At 37.7% G+C, this 15,810-nt stretch overlaps 2 protein-coding genes across 2 annotated transcripts; one reads left to right on the top strand and one right to left on the bottom strand.

Moving 5' to 3' along the window:
• The first annotated feature begins 1,931 nt into the window (after positions 1–1,931).
• On the top strand, positions 1,932–13,036 carry ttll9 (tubulin tyrosine ligase-like family, member 9). The gene is made up of 13 exons (XM_088937245.1): positions 1,932–2,029; positions 4,997–5,089; positions 5,522–5,666; positions 8,007–8,192; positions 8,648–8,716; positions 9,106–9,196; positions 9,527–9,567; positions 9,911–9,998; positions 10,238–10,296; positions 10,844–11,040; positions 11,514–11,627; positions 12,218–12,342; positions 12,631–13,036. The coding sequence occupies exons 1-13, from the start codon at positions 1,932–1,934 to the stop codon at positions 12,699–12,701; spliced, it is 1,377 nt and encodes a 458-aa protein (XP_088793371.1). The 3' UTR covers positions 12,702–13,036.
• Positions 13,019–15,052, bottom strand: pdrg1 (p53 and DNA-damage regulated 1). The gene is made up of 5 exons (XM_088937422.1): positions 14,952–15,052; positions 14,522–14,597; positions 14,364–14,438; positions 14,124–14,204; positions 13,019–13,440 (listed from the first exon to the last, which is right to left on the bottom strand). The coding sequence occupies exons 1-5, from the start codon at positions 15,030–15,032 to the stop codon at positions 13,358–13,360; spliced, it is 396 nt and encodes a 131-aa protein (XP_088793548.1). The 5' UTR covers positions 15,033–15,052; the 3' UTR covers positions 13,019–13,357.
• Positions 15,053–15,810: the final 758 nt, after the last annotated feature.

The raw sequence follows: 15,810 nt of genomic DNA on the forward strand, positions 1-15,810 counted from the left end.
TAAGTCAAATTGTATTGTTGAATTATTTTTGAATCTCTTATTGTGTACAGAAGTGTTCTGGCAACTTGGCTTTAAAAGCAGCTCAAACTCATACTAACATTCCGCTTATTGTATTTTGTCAAATCCCTCCCGTAGGCTACTGTAATAATAAGAGGAATGTGCTCCATCTAAGCACGTCCAGACACCTTAGGATCTGTGCACCAAAAGATATCGACTGCTTTGTGAAACTTGTCTTTCACCGACTTCTAGCAGTTACACAGCAATACAGCATATAAAAAAACAAAGGAAAGAAAAACCATGCATTCACATAACATTTATTAATATCAGGCTTGGATACATGGAAGGCTCCAGGAAAGGATTTTATACTTTCAAGGATGACACCTCAGGCCCTAGGATAATTTTGACACTCACACTAAGTCAGCAACCCCTTCGCACTGCTGGAAAACAAGGTGATAGGTCGCCAACAAGATGAACAAGTGCCAAAATGTGTGAATTGTTCTTTCTGTTCGTTGTCCATAGGTGTATCGTAACACAAATTTGGTAAATAGCACATTTACAGTCGAAGCATGCATTTAATCTATGGACGCTGACATTCCAGAGGCCAAATGTTGGCCTTATCACCATTTTGATCTCAAGATTTAAACTGCCTCCTTCTTGGAAACTGCTGTAAAGATTGCTAAGAATTTCAGCAGATTTCATCAACACACAAATTGGCTTCAAACTGACGCATCACAAATTGGCACATCACAAGTTACTGCAATCGTTTTTATGCACACAATGCATCATCATCTGCTGGTGAAGTGTGCCTATAGCACAAACTGTTCTAGATTAAAAAGTGTGATTATCGATTATGTTAATATTTCCGAACAAGGCCAATACCACACATGGAGAAATGGGCTTCATCACAACTACACTGCCTGTGAGATCACCAGTTTATTCACAAAATTAAAACTACTTGTGACCTAGGAACTGCTTCACTGACTGAATTAATACATCAGCACTAATAGCAGGTTCAATTTTAACGCTCACTGGATAGAGAGATAGTTTTTATTCCCACACCAAGTCGTTACCTGTTTGTTAAAACATGTCCTATAAAGCAAACTGGTCCTATATAAAAGCTTCAATTATTTAAATTTAAATTTAGTAATTTTACATCTAGGGACAAGGTATTCGCAGGCTGGTGAAACAGGGTTTCTAAGCAAAGCCCATTTCTTCTGTTGCAGAAGCATAGCATATACCACAGACTTCTACTGCTAGAAGTCTATTTAGCCCTTAAAGTCCAAACATGATAGGGATCCACCTGAGGAAAATGTGATTTAAATACAGTTAAACACTGCTCCCATGTACTCCAAGATGCACACCTGACCTGCACTGCTCAGTTGCACCACTGTGATCAATATATCAACAATCTGAATACTGCTCTCATTGTAAATCATCAATTTGGGAAGGGCTCCCATGACAATTCTCAGCCATTTAGTATACTAGATCATTTTAGTTAGGAATGGGAAACTGCAGTCCTTGTGGGTTACTGGGTGTTAATATTGTCACATAAAAATTAACTCTAAACTATGTCATTGGACACATCATCTGCTTAAGTAGCTGAAATGAAATTGTCTTAAGAGATTAAGTCACATATACAGCCCTGCTGAATTATGGTACTCCAGAACCCCTGCTGGCCACCCCTGATCTGTAAGATGGAAGAGACTTCAGAGCTCAGAGATTCAAATGCAGGCAAAACCGCATGAAAGATCAGGGGCTTCACAAAAGTTCAAAACTGAGTCCAACAGAAAGACAAAGCAAATGTCTGACCCCATGCAACCAGTAGATGTTTGACATCAGTGTTTCTTGAAATGTGTCCCCTAAGGAGAGGAAACTACAAACAAGGATTTCACGACAGGCAGGACAAGCACAAAATCCTTGTGATGCTTGAGATGTGGAGGTTCCAAGGCCATGAAAAACGGGACATAAAGCAGAGGGCAGAAATGAGGAGTCCTGCTACCAGCTGCTTGCTTTTGACTGGAGAGTCTGGGTAGAGTAGCAGGCTGAAGAATGCTTTGATCAGCTCTTCCCTGTCTTTACTGCTCATTGCGGAGCTGGTGTCAGTCGACATCTCACAGCGTGGACCTCACAGCCTTTGCTTTCTGTCATCGGCACCGCAAATGCAAGAGTGAACTGACATTGGGTGAGTTCTGGAGAGGGCCCATTAATCTACAACACACCACAAGGCAGGATGTCAAAAATCTCAATCCCATAGAAAGAATAAACTGGACTCCCAGATTTGAAGGATACTGCTCAGAGCACTGTGTACTGGAACTGGAAACTGTGCTGCAGGATGACTGACAGTATCCCTCTGGCCATCTGTGAAAAGATACGGGACTTGACAAATACTGTTCTCTAAGTTCAAAGTTCATGTTTTTTTTGTAGTGAGGCAAGTGCCAAATACATCCGTTTAAAGTATTTTATTACTATGCATTTTACAGGCATATGTCGAAACCTATGATAAAAGGAGATGGATATTGATGTTGTTCTAAACAACTTAAAAACCAGTGCCATAAAACTAACCTTTTTTCCTTCGTTCTTGATATAAAGCTCTTCACGTTAACTTTAGTGGAATACTAATGCCACCTAGCGGCAAAATCACGAAATCAACAGCGAAAAATCGTCACCCTCATGCCCTGTGGCAGCCCCGAACTACCACAGCGTGACAAAGGGTCGTACTGCCGTACTGGAAATAGGAGTTACGACGAACTTTAAAAAAAAATACACATTTACAAAAACAGATGTAGGACCATCACAAAACCGGTGTTTTACAACTTCTGTTGTGTGTTGTAAACCATTATAAAGATTATTATTATTGTCTATAAGTACGATCAACATTTAGATTAATATACCTATAATGATTTAATTGACATCAATCTATGGCATTTTACGGTAGATACCGATTATTGCGTTTCTTCTGCATGGCTTTGAAGATGATACAAAATTATACAGTGATACACAACTGAATACTACACAGTCACGGAATCCGTGGCGGGTTTAGAACAGTTTGCAAGTGATACAAACAACTCGGAAGTGACAAATGTACCTCGACTTACTCATAGTTCACATGAGGAAAATCCTATACAATGCATGACAAAGTACAAATGCAAAACTTGACAACTGGGTGGTACAAAATCCCACCTTCGAAGCAAGTACGTGGGCCATTTCAATTTCAGATTTTAGGTATTTAATTCATTACAAGACCTTAACTTTGACTTAAAACGTTGCACTATCAACACAACATCTGCTTCGTCCTCTGCTCCATTCCCTGAGGCTGGCCATATCAACATGTTTGCAAGACGGGATTTTTAAATAATGATTGAGACATACAGGAATACTTTACATTTCTGATTGAGGACCTTAGAAATGATCCAGTATATCAGCAATCCGTTTGCTTTACTGTTTTCATAATAATAACACAAATAAGTATCATGCAATGGAGTACTTTCTTTATTGCACTTCTAAACGTATTCTATTAAACTTTTTATTGTAAATTAAAACATATCCTGAGACAAGTACTTGGACTTTTCCTCAAACTATGTAAGAAAATGAATGTACGGATAGCTCTGTTGGACATAAAGCCTGCGATACAACCAATGGAAACACTCTATCTGGAGCTGTAGTTATGCATTTTCGTCTTCGCCTTTTCGTCGCTATGGTTACGGATTTATACAACATGGTGGCGTGAATAGAGGACTGAAGCACAAAAAGACTGCAATAAAAGAAATAAGAAATAAGTGTGCAATGTTCAAAAGTAAGGTATGCGAACATTTATTTTCAGTATTTTCCCTTTGTGTGTTTTATCTCCCGTATATTATACACGGAGTTAAGGGCAGTTTAAATATCACTATTGTTTCTCCAATGGGCTAACGACATGTAGTGTATGAAGTGTTAGCTTAGCATCTACAGTACTTCAGTTGTGCACTAAATTGAGAATTGTATCTTTTGAAGTATTGATCTTGGTACGATTTGCTTCGTATATATATTGTAAAGAGAATACCGAGAAGCAAATAATCTTTATCATTATTTACCCTAGACCTCAGGAAATAAAGGTCCTTACAGCTATCAGAAGAGAAGAGAGGGGTAAGTAACTTTAAAACTCTGTACAGGTCAGCCAACAACACAAACTCATCTGAGAGTGGGAAAGGATTGAGCTCTGATATGTTTGCAGCAGTAGGAGAGTGTACAAATTAAGACATCTTTCAGAAAAAACACACACCCAATTTTAGGTGTCTATTCATGGTTACATTAGTGAATTGTAGTGAAATCACTGTTACAACAGAGGATGTATTTTAAACATTTATAACATAACCTTATATTTATTAGTATTTATCATTTTCTTAAATGACTGTTTCTCATATTAACCATGGCATTTTGGAATAAAAAAATACTTTGTTTAAAAATAATTATTTGATTCAAAATAGTAATTAACACTACTACTACTACTACACTACTACTAACACTAATCAACACTACAGGGAATTAGTAACTGCTGCTAATGGTACTGTATTTTCACCAAATTTTAATGTGTACAATTTTGAGCAATTTAAAAAATCTGAACAGTTTAAAGAGTCAATGTTAATGAATAAGCACTTTGAGTAAGCACCATTTTTGTAAACTGTATGTTTTTCCTTTTCTAAGGAAGTAACCCAAATTGAAGCAGAGATATTACAATAAGATATTACAATAAATATCAACATGTTAAATACAGTAAGTCACTTTAAATAAAACAAATAGCAATATGAGCTCAATCAATGTAAGAATTAAAGGATCATATCAATAATGTTATCAAAACATTTTTAAAAAAGGGTTGGCAAAAAAATGTTCTGATTACACTAATTGTATTATAATTGTATAATAGTATCCCTCAAAAAATTAAAATTAAATTAAAAATGCTTTTCTTGTACTCGGAATGCAAGTACGTAAAAATGCCTTAAGGGGAATTCTCTGTCCTCAGGGAAACTCGAAACTGTGTGCGATACAAGTGTGCCCTGACCAACACCATTCTCGATGTTCTTCGGCAGAGGCCAGGCTGGGTGGACGTGAAGGAGTGAGTGTGATGCTATTCGGATGCACTGTCAGCAGGCCCTACGAGAGGGCGGGCCAGCAGGACCATTTGGCCCAGGCCTCACATCACACGGGGGCCACACTTGAACCCTCAGGCTGTGTTTCTCGACTTGCGTCGAATTTGAAACTTTTACCATATACCATGATTCTCGACTCAAGTCCATGGCAGTGGAAAACAATTTTGCCCTTTCAGTGCTGAATCTACCCTTCTTTGGGAGTTTAAAAATGGCTGCCTTAATCTTCCCATCATGCCATTCTGTACATTAAAATATTTTTTACCCCCCTGCCCAAACAATGAGGGGGGCCTCACAATGTGAAATGGTCCGGGCCTCATCTGAGCTCTCAGGGGGCCTGACTGGCAAAACATGGCAAAACTATTTTTTTCTCTTCTCTGTCTTGGCGAATACTCGGCAAGCCTGATGATGAATGTGTGTGTTGTCGATGGCAGTGATGGAGAGTGGGATTTTTACTGGTGTGATGTCGGGTGGCTCAGGGAGAACTTTGACCACATCTACATGGAAGAACATGTACGGATATGTCACTTTCGTAACCACTATGAGGTAAGTGACGGCAAGCTAATGCTAACACAGTAGCGATAGCTATCCCATGTGTACTGCAGATGTCACCAGAGGTCAATGAAAATTATTATCAATATTCAATATTTGTATATTATCTATATATATTTCTTTCCATTTGAATCCAGGAAGACTATAATAAAAAAAATATGCACATTTGTGTCCTGCCTGAAGTAGAGATTATGCACAGTAGTCATGTTAAAGGTACAGAAAATTTAAGAAGGTAACCCTTCCCTTCAAAACTACTATTTTCTGTATGAATGAGACAATTCTTTCATATTAAGAAATTATCAACGCTAATCACATTCCCACTTTTTTTTGTTTTTAATGACTAATTACGACACTAGCAACGTGAAGGTAACACTTCAGTGAATAAAACTTTGGAGTATAAAGTGTTATCCCATAGAGAAAATGAAATTTTATTTAAAATATTATTTTATTAAAATACATTTTTATTAATACCGTATATATTTGCTTCTGTGTATTAGGGTAATAATACTGGGATTATTGGAGCCTAGTGGAGCCTTCGTCAGGTGTCTGAAGAAGATATATATAGTATATACTGTATTTCTTTGGTATATTTTATACATTTATATGTACAGATACTGTATACAGCTCTAAAGACTCAAACTCAAAATTCCTGAGAAACACAAGTCGTACATGAACAGAAAATGGGCTGGTTGAAGCTAATATTTTGTTCTATTGTCATTTTGCTTTTTCTTGTGAATCTATTTTATTAGATACTCCAGTGTTTTTGCACCTGCTTATACTGTACATTTTGTTACAGGAAAAAATTTACTTGAATACTACCCTCTAGTGGTAAAAACACAGCCTTTCATAGTTAAAATTTGTTTCTTGGGCAACTTTTTTAAATAGATACAGTATGTATTCCTGCTTACAAATTTAATGCAAAACTAGAAACATTTTGGTTCTGGCTTATCAGTCTGTATGGCCATAAAAAGACATTTCTTACAAAAAAATCATTCTAATATTCTAATAATATTCATCCGATATTTCATTACTTATGACTTATACAATTTAATTGGACATTGGTGATTGCTACTAAAGACACAAATAATTATATATTATTTCTAAAAAACATCCACTTTATAACAGCTTTATTATCACACTTCTTTAGTCTACTTTTCCATAATTGTGCTTTCTTGTGGCTCCCTATAACTTAACCAGTGTGGAAAAGTGTTTCATTGGAATTATAATGGTACCGTGCATAGCGCATTAAGTAGAAATTATATCTGTTGCCTCTTTTTCTACAACTTGTTCTTAGCCTTTCATTCGCACTTCAAAGTGTCTCACTAATGTGCTCGGAGTTGTTTGATTGTACTGAAAAACTGAAGCCCTGCTGCAGTTTAACCTGTCGGTTTTTCTGAGCTGAGCTTGATTATTGTGATTTTGTTCAACACTGCAATGGTTTCTCCAGTTCATCACATAGGTGGACGTGATGAACTGAAGACCTTTCGAAGACCAATTTTCTGCAGATTTGTAGAACTGTTATAACTATAATTCTCAGAATTGTACTGCTTCTCAGAATAGTACGTACTGCATATATAGCACTGTCAAACCATAAACTACAGTAACAGAAGATGACAAATAATTCAGGTCAATGAGCTGGTTTTAAGTTCTGAAAATCACACATGCGTATGCCATACACGATTCACGAAAAGTAACTCACTGAATACAAATATCCTGTATTGTTAGGAGTATATTCACTTGGAGTTCTCTTTTTATATATTCCTCAGAAACAGTCTGAAAGTAAGAAAATGTTCTAAAACAATAATCCATTACTGGTTCCTTCAGTTACAAATACTGAAGTCCTTATTCCAGAGTTCTCCATCATTACAGACAAATCAAGCATACATTAAAAACTGCAATGACTAATTCTTGATGTGAATTTCATTGGGAGTTCTAAATCTGAGTGGCAGCGTCTGCAAGAAAGTTGAGATGAAGTGGTCTTATGAAGGGTACCTCAACATGATACAACAAAATTAAAGTTCAAGAGAAGTTATTTTATTATTTGTAGATAACCTTTTGTTACATTAATATTCCAAACCAGCCACTGTATTTGATGTAGAAAATGCCAAGGTTTTACAAAACTGTGCATGGCATTGCATGTGGTATAGCATTTGATTTCAAATACGCTGGGGGGGGGACAAAATTATTGCAACTGTTGAAAAATATAAAACCGCCTACTTTGGGTAGTCTTTTAAATTTTAAGCTCTGGAATGTGAATAGACCCCTGGCGTGTCTCTGGAGGGATCTGTATCTGCTGTGGGATTTTACCAGCTGTTCTTCTTACCGGTGTGGCAGCTGACCCGTAAGAACCTGATGGTGAAGAACCTGAAGAGGTACCGCAAGACGCTGGAGCGAGAGGCTGGCAGGCTGGAGGCGGCCAAGTGTGACTTCTTCCCTCGCACCTTCGAGCTGCCCAGCGAGTACCACCTCTTCGTTGAGGAGTTCAAGCGAAGCCCGGGCAGCACATGGATCATGAAACCAGTGAGACTGGGGCTGAGACTCATGACAGCCATTCACAGTATCTTCCCAGATCAAGCCATATATATATATACGTGGCTTGTTAAACCAGTCACATTCAGTTACCAAGTGATATAAATTCACAGTGAACTAATAGTCAGGACTAAATAGGCTAGCTGGTTTATTTCTTCAGGGAATACTGTAGTCAATTTTGGAGTACTGCAGTGGGTAGATGCTAGTTCATAAATACTGGCTTTACCGTTGCTGTATGTACCTTTATTGTGAAGTCAAAAATCCTTGCATATCACTATGATGCTCAAAGAGGGAACAAAGAGTATGGAGGAGTGAGGAAAAGCTATTATACATGTTAACTAGCAGTAAAGCAAAGTGCTATAGATGCTGGGACGAGCCCATGACTAGATAATAGTGTATAAGGATGCACTTGAATTTGTCTAATCATTGTGCTCTACACATTGCAGGTTGCCAGGTCACAGGGAAAAGGGATCTTTCTGTTCCGCAAACTCAAGGATATTATGGACTGGAAGAAGGTATTCCTAATCTGCTGTATACAGAATTAATTAATCAATTTTTTTCTGTTTTTTTTTTTACTCACAATAATAATTAAATGATAAACTAATAATGAGGACAGTTAGATGTTAGCATAAGCCCTTTACAACACAGGGCATGTTTAGGCACTACGTGATGTTTTAAACTACACAGTCCCCAAAATAGCATGATAAGATGAACCTCATCCAGCTAATGTTATTGATGTACAAATTGTATGCACTGTACCTAAACACTTTTCATATGAAAGCTGTGACAAAGAGAAGCATTTACATTACAACATCCATTATCACCCACCTGCCTATTGCTTTTACACTCCACTCCAGGGAACACAGCTGAAACTGAATACTGCAGCCTGCTACTCTTTTTGCAGGATGGTAACCGGTCAGAGGAACAGAAGGACGAAGCACAGGTGGAGAACTATGTGGCCCAGCGGTACATCGAAAATCCCTACCTCATCAGTGGTGAGGCCAGCATTGTCAGGGTTACATTTGTGTAGATTTAATAAATGATTGTTTATTATACATGTGTCAAATTAAAAATGTAGATATATGTTCTTTAACGAATCAGACTTAGCATTAATTTTGTATTTTAGCTTTATTTATAGGGATGTTGTTGAAGTGATACTTATGTGAATGTCACCTCAAATCAGTTGCATTGTGTGGTAGCTTACTATTTTGCAATCACACCTAGGTTTAAACATTATTTTACTTAATCTGTTTCAATATAAAGAGACTAGATCTGGAATATTATAACTTGAATCTTCAAGTTTGCTTTATTTTTGTCATTTACAGGTAGGAAGTTTGACTTAAGAGTTTATGTGCTGGTAACATCAGTAAGTATGTCCTGTGATAATCACGATATCTACCAATTGCTGAACTAAGACTTGCCTACTGCCTGTTCTTTTGGCGATATATATTAATTTAACAGTAGTTTGTCCCTGTTCTGCAATAATACCTTTCCTTAGTGATGGATCTTATCTGTATTTCTAGGAGCACTGTGCATACTCAACAATCATCGTTCTTTGCCTCTCCTGAAAGTTTCATTATCTTTCTAAGCTGGCGTATGATGCAAGATCATCCATGGTGTCTCTATATTGCTAAAAGGCCTTTTAAACACCAGAACACTGGGGTTAATCATTTCAAAGGTCTGAAAGAGTATTTCTGTTTCTCTTTCAGTACGTCCCTCTAAAGGCCTGGCTCTACCGAGATGGCTTTGCTCGCTTCTCCAACACTCGCTTCTCTCTCAACAGTATCGATGATCAGTGTATCCTTTCTATTAGTCACGGCATAGGACAACGCAATTAATTCTATCTGTGCCAAAAAATTGAATCCACTACTGTCGCTAGACTGCAAGGTTGAGATTACAAAGCTTTTACATTTACATACACACCAGCAAAGATACTGCATTTCAGTTGCTTAAATTCTAACAGGACGTCCAGTTTTCTTTTATATCCTGCTCTCTACTCCTCAATGATATCCTTTCCTCACCTTAACCCTATGCAGATGTCCATCTCACAAACGTTGCAGTACAGAAAACAGCTCCGGATTATGATCCTGAAAAGGTAAATACAGATTACCCACTATGGGCAAACGCAGTTTCAGCCTTCAGCCTTTCACCTGCAATTCTATATGTAAAGACCCAAATGGAAAATATTGAGTTACAGTACGTATTATATAATATTCACCTCTTGCCAATACCTCATTCCAGTGATTCAGTTAGGTGCGTCCAGTCTGTTTTAAGAATTTGGTTGGCTCGGTGTTTGAGCAGCGCTACCCTGAAGCTGGTTGGAGTTAATATGAGTTAGTGCACACAGATTCAGAGCAAGCTATGACTGCATACTGTATGCTGAAAGCACTGCAGTCAAAGTAAAAAAAATATGCCGTTGTTGAAATGGGTGGGGGAAACTCAAGAGAGAAAAAAAGAAGTTCAAGCAGGTAGCTGCGTCAGCATGCCAAGGCTGCAAAGGAACAAGTAAAGGTTTATTCCACACTGACAAGAGAAGAAAAGAAACACATTTCAGCTGTGGAGCCTTCTTTGGGCGTATTAATGGCTTTGCCAATTGCAGCTGTGTGCCAAGCTGACACTTTACCTCTCCTCCCCCTCTGCAGGGCTGCAAGTGGCAGATGCAGCAGCTGCGGCGCTACCTGACTGCCCGCCACGGCTCGGAGACAGTCGAGGCGCTGTTCAGGGACATCGACACCATCTTCGTGCGCAGTCTGCAGAGCGTGCAGAAGGTCATCATCAACGACAAGCACTGCTTCGAGCTGTATGGCTACGACATTTTGCTGGACCACAATCTTAAGCCGTAAGACCAGTTTCTTCATCACCTACAGACGTACTGTGGCTGTTATTTATTATAAAGACAGGGAGCAGGACACTCATTTAAAGCTGCTGGATTTAAGTCTTAAGTTTAAGTTTTTGTTTAGGGCCCAATACCACTCCGGTTTGTGTGATGGTTTTCTTATTCCAATGGTCCAGTTAGCAGTGTCCAGTCTGTTTTATGATTTGGTTGGCTCCGTATTTGAACAGTGCTATCCTTAAGCTAGTTGGAGTTAATTCGAGTTAGTGCACAGATGCAATCCAGAGTACTCAGTAGTTCCCCTCAGTACTGAGTAGTTCCCCTTTAAAAAAACTGAGTATTTTATGGGAACGAACTGCAAAAAGTACCTTGCTTAAGAATGCAAGCCCTACAGTACTTGCAATCATCCAGTTGCAAGTCCATGCAACACACTAACACCATTTAAATTGGGATAATGTCTTCACTGGTTTCCTACCCAGGTGGCTGATAGAAGTGAACGCCTCTCCATCCCTCACAGCCAGCAGTCAGGAGGACTATGACATGAAATGTCATCTCCTGAAAGACACGCTGCATGTTGTAGACATGGAGGGCAGGTGGGTCTGTGCTGTCTCTTTTAAAACCTGGTAACTCCACTTTTAGCCTGAGGCCAGGATATACATAAACATGTTGTACAAGTTGAAAAAAAACAACTGCCCATAAACAAGTGGACATTTTAGCAAGACCAAAAATGAATTGAATCACTGTATCATGGAAAACTTACGTCTTACTTACGTAAATACGTCTTGTGGCTAAATGTGTGGACCTTGAATACATTTACAGTATGTTTTCTGAAAATAGTTCCTGTATATATACCCCTCTCAACAATAAAGGATATAATCATTTAGACAAAGAAAACCCTCTACAGAAGAATATAGAATTTATATGTATTTATATTGCAGTTTTGATGCTAGAAGTGTTCTGTTCATTGAAAAACGCATATCCAGAGATGCAAGCTTCCATCAAGGATTGCAGAATCTTTTCTTAGCACCATTCGTTAATGGCAGATTGTCTGCTTACGTAACCCTGACATTATTTAGGTAATTAAATTGTTATTTATCTATAGAGGCTTCCTATGCTGTGATGGACAGTTTAAAAAAAAACATGAAATGAAAAGTGCTCCATTCCTGTGCCCCTCTGCTCTCAGGCTCAGTGGGAAGGAGAAGCGGGTCGGAGGCTTTGACCTCATGTGGAATGACGGTCCTGTATACAGAGAGGATGTCAACCTGGAGGCCCTGGGCAGCTCCTGCTTCTCTGCCAATACTCACTTAGGTACGACCGGTATAACTGAACTGCACTTCTTAGCTTAGCTTAAAATGTAACATTTTTGTTATGGTTATGGTAAAATACATATTTGTATTAAGCACTACAACTGGGCTCTTTCTCACTTCGAATAAAATTAGAACAGCGGTTCAGAAGCTGTTTTGGACATGATGCTTCCCTTTATGCACTGCGAAGTCATGGAACAAGATTTTTTAACCATATTTTGGGTTCCTGTTCCTCGCCTCTCATGTTTATCCTGGCTGGTGCATCTCTATCTCCATCTTTCTGGGGCAGCAGGCTGTGTCAATGACAGGAAGCAGCAGCTCCGGAAGCTCCTGAAACCTCTCCCAGGACAGAAGACAATATGAGAGATCACAGACCAGCTACACACAGACCTGCACAGATCCCCGGAACTTCCTCACACCTGACAGAACATCTGGGCTGAAAAAATCAAATCAGTCTACATCCCCGTGATCTACATGTATTTTAGTAGGGGAATGTAAAGTGTGAAGCAAGTATACAGTATTTCCTTCTTAAGACATTATTGATCTCCAGTGAAATACTATTTGTTCCTGCCCTTTTATTTGATCTGTGGTTAGCTATTTATAAACATTTTTAGTATTTGTCACTTCAACCCACAGTGTAAATGGTGTAAACAGTTGTTAAGTAATTTCATAAATAAACATTTTTAATTTTTCTTTTACATGAAAATAAACTTTATTTGTAAACTCACTTCTTGAAATACCCATAGTCACATGTTGTAGCATATCAAAGTTAAAGTGACACTCCTTTTATTTTCGCTATGGATGGACCTAAGACTAACATTCACAGGCACCTAGGATTTAGATCACGTCATCTTACAAAATGTGAAAGATATTTCACCCACCACTCAGAGTGAATCCAGCTGTGAAAGCCCAGTGCTGTCAACTTTGCAACAAAACTGTTACTTTTCAGTCCAAGCCAGGCAACAGCCTTCTTCTGTAAATATATAGTTTAATATGACAGCAAACCCTGGACAGAAAGCTCACTTTTCCAGGACCCTGCCTATAGCTCTCAGCTCCTCCTTGGATAAGGGAGAGAGGTTGTATCCAGTTAACTCTGGCTTTCCTAACAAAAAAGCAAGGACAAAATAAGAGAAAGTCAGAAATGCACAAATCTTGCATAAATAAAACATAAAATAATGTCACCATGGGCTACATCATTGTGTTTTATTCTAAAACATAATAGGATCTTCTCTCAACTCATATCTAATGCCCAGCTAAAAAAAATCACTACTCAAGGGAAACAAAGCAATTAAAAGAATAAGCAGCACAAATGGGATTTCATACTTTTTTACAGCATTAGAAAAAAAATCTTTTCTATTAGTCTTTGCTTAAAATGGGTCTTAAACTCAATTTATGTGGGAATTAATGCCCTCCAATATGAAAGCTCTGACATTGCTTGTGTAAATACTGTTGATGCATAATCATACTACCGCCAACCAGGCTCTGAGGTGTTACATAGTTAAATGTACTTCTAATGTAGTGCATGGTTTGAATTATCAACTATAAACGACTAAGAAAAGTTCCAAATGTATAACTACCGAAGTTGGAACAAAACTCAAATGTCACTAGTTGCTCCAGGACGTGAAGACCTCGGACTCTTCAGCACAAGAACCACATGAGTTTATAAACCAGTCAAACTCTACTTCACATTATATTAAAATGCATCCATCTTTTTTTTTAATACTGGATCAAATATTAATAAAACCATTACATTAAAAAGACGCATAGCATTAATGAACATCTTACCTTGTAATTCATTGAGGCGATTTACTCTTGCCTTCAAACGTTTTCTGAGTTCAGTTATTTCTTTTTCAAGCTGCTCCTGGTCTAAAAAGAAGAAAAATATAAAATACAAAGAAATCTGAAAAAGATACAGGAGTTTGTAAAGAAGCAATGTATTTTGAAATAAGGCGGTCTAATAAGCTTTACAGCATTGAGTTGGCATTTCAGATTCTGGGATTTAAAATAAAAACACTTGTTTCTCACCTTTTTGAATCATCTCCTGGGTCCTTGCTCTAGGTAACTTTATGAACATGTTCCCGAAACAAACTTTCACTTTATCTGTAACAACACGAGTTATTTTAGAATAACTTTAATGAAACAATTGGAATTCGGCTTCAGAAATCAAATGTACAGTACAGTACCTGCTTGCTCTCGGTCTCTGTGTAGGGCAGCGAGTGCCTCTCTATTCCTATTTCGTTTGATGTCAAGATCCACAATCTGCCAAATAAAAGAACAATATTACATCTAATATGTAATGTTACATATTACACAGGGTGTCTATATAGTAACAAATACTGCATAGCTACTGTATTTTCCCGATACCTTTTCCTTTCAATAACATATATTTTGATGTTCCCACTGAACAGGAAAATATACGAGTAATGAATTGGTAATTCGGATATCATGTAATTATTCTTTTTTACTTTTTAAAAAATTTCTAACTATATACGAAAATATTTCTAAAAAAAGGAACGCATGCTTGTTAAAACAAAGCGGTCATAGCGACACAATTAAAACTGCATGTGATCACTAAATAAAAATTAACTACATGCACATTGCTTATTATTTCACCTGTTGTTTATCAGCTAAAACATCCTCTGCCGCCTCTTCTACTTCAGTCAAATACTGTAAAATCCTCTGAGTTTCATCCATGTTGCCATAATATTCCGGAAGTGATTGCTGTCACCCGGAAGTTTGATCGTTGCTAGCTTCCCACAGCTCTTTTTTCAGTAGCGCTTTTAACTTGTTTTTTAATGCTACTCGTATCAAATTGTTCCGATTTAAACACAGGGAAGTTTGACTTGTATATGATGATCGATGTTCCACTAACTACAAGATTTCACTTAAGAAAACGGAAGGAGGGGAAAATGTTAAAATTACATAACTCACAAATGAGAATAAAATGCTGATGAGAAATGAGTTAATTGGTTCTGCAAATGACACTAAACAAGCGTGGGTAAAGGAATACAATGATACCAACAGTATGTAAACTCTAAATAGGACCGCACTTCAAGCAATCAAATCTGCCTAGATTTTATATGTACAGTTAACTAAATATTCCATATATTAAAATATTTTATAATTCAAAGATGAGGGTGTAAAGACACTGGATTTTTCACAACTTCGATTTGTTCATCTTTATGTTGTTTCATTGTCAGTGAATTCCTTAAGAAAGCACTCTTTAATCAGTGTCAATTCCTTATTTATAAGAAAGCACAATAATTTTAGATTAAATGAATTTCCAAAACTCACACTGGGGCACCAGAGTGATCAATATTACAGTAGGATGACAGAGTCTAATACCAGACAGTCTTTGTGACCCTTACAGAGGTGTCTGCTCAGGTAAACAACTTTACAGACAGCATTCAAACAACATTAGTACAACATAATTCACACAGCTTCTTGAGAACACTGTGCCCTAAGCCAAGGA

This window comes from Atractosteus spatula, chromosome 19, assembly GCF_055471065.1.
Source record: "Atractosteus spatula isolate fAtrSpa1 chromosome 19, fAtrSpa1.hap1, whole genome shotgun sequence".
NCBI lineage: Eukaryota > Metazoa > Chordata > Actinopteri > Semionotiformes > Lepisosteidae > Atractosteus > Atractosteus spatula.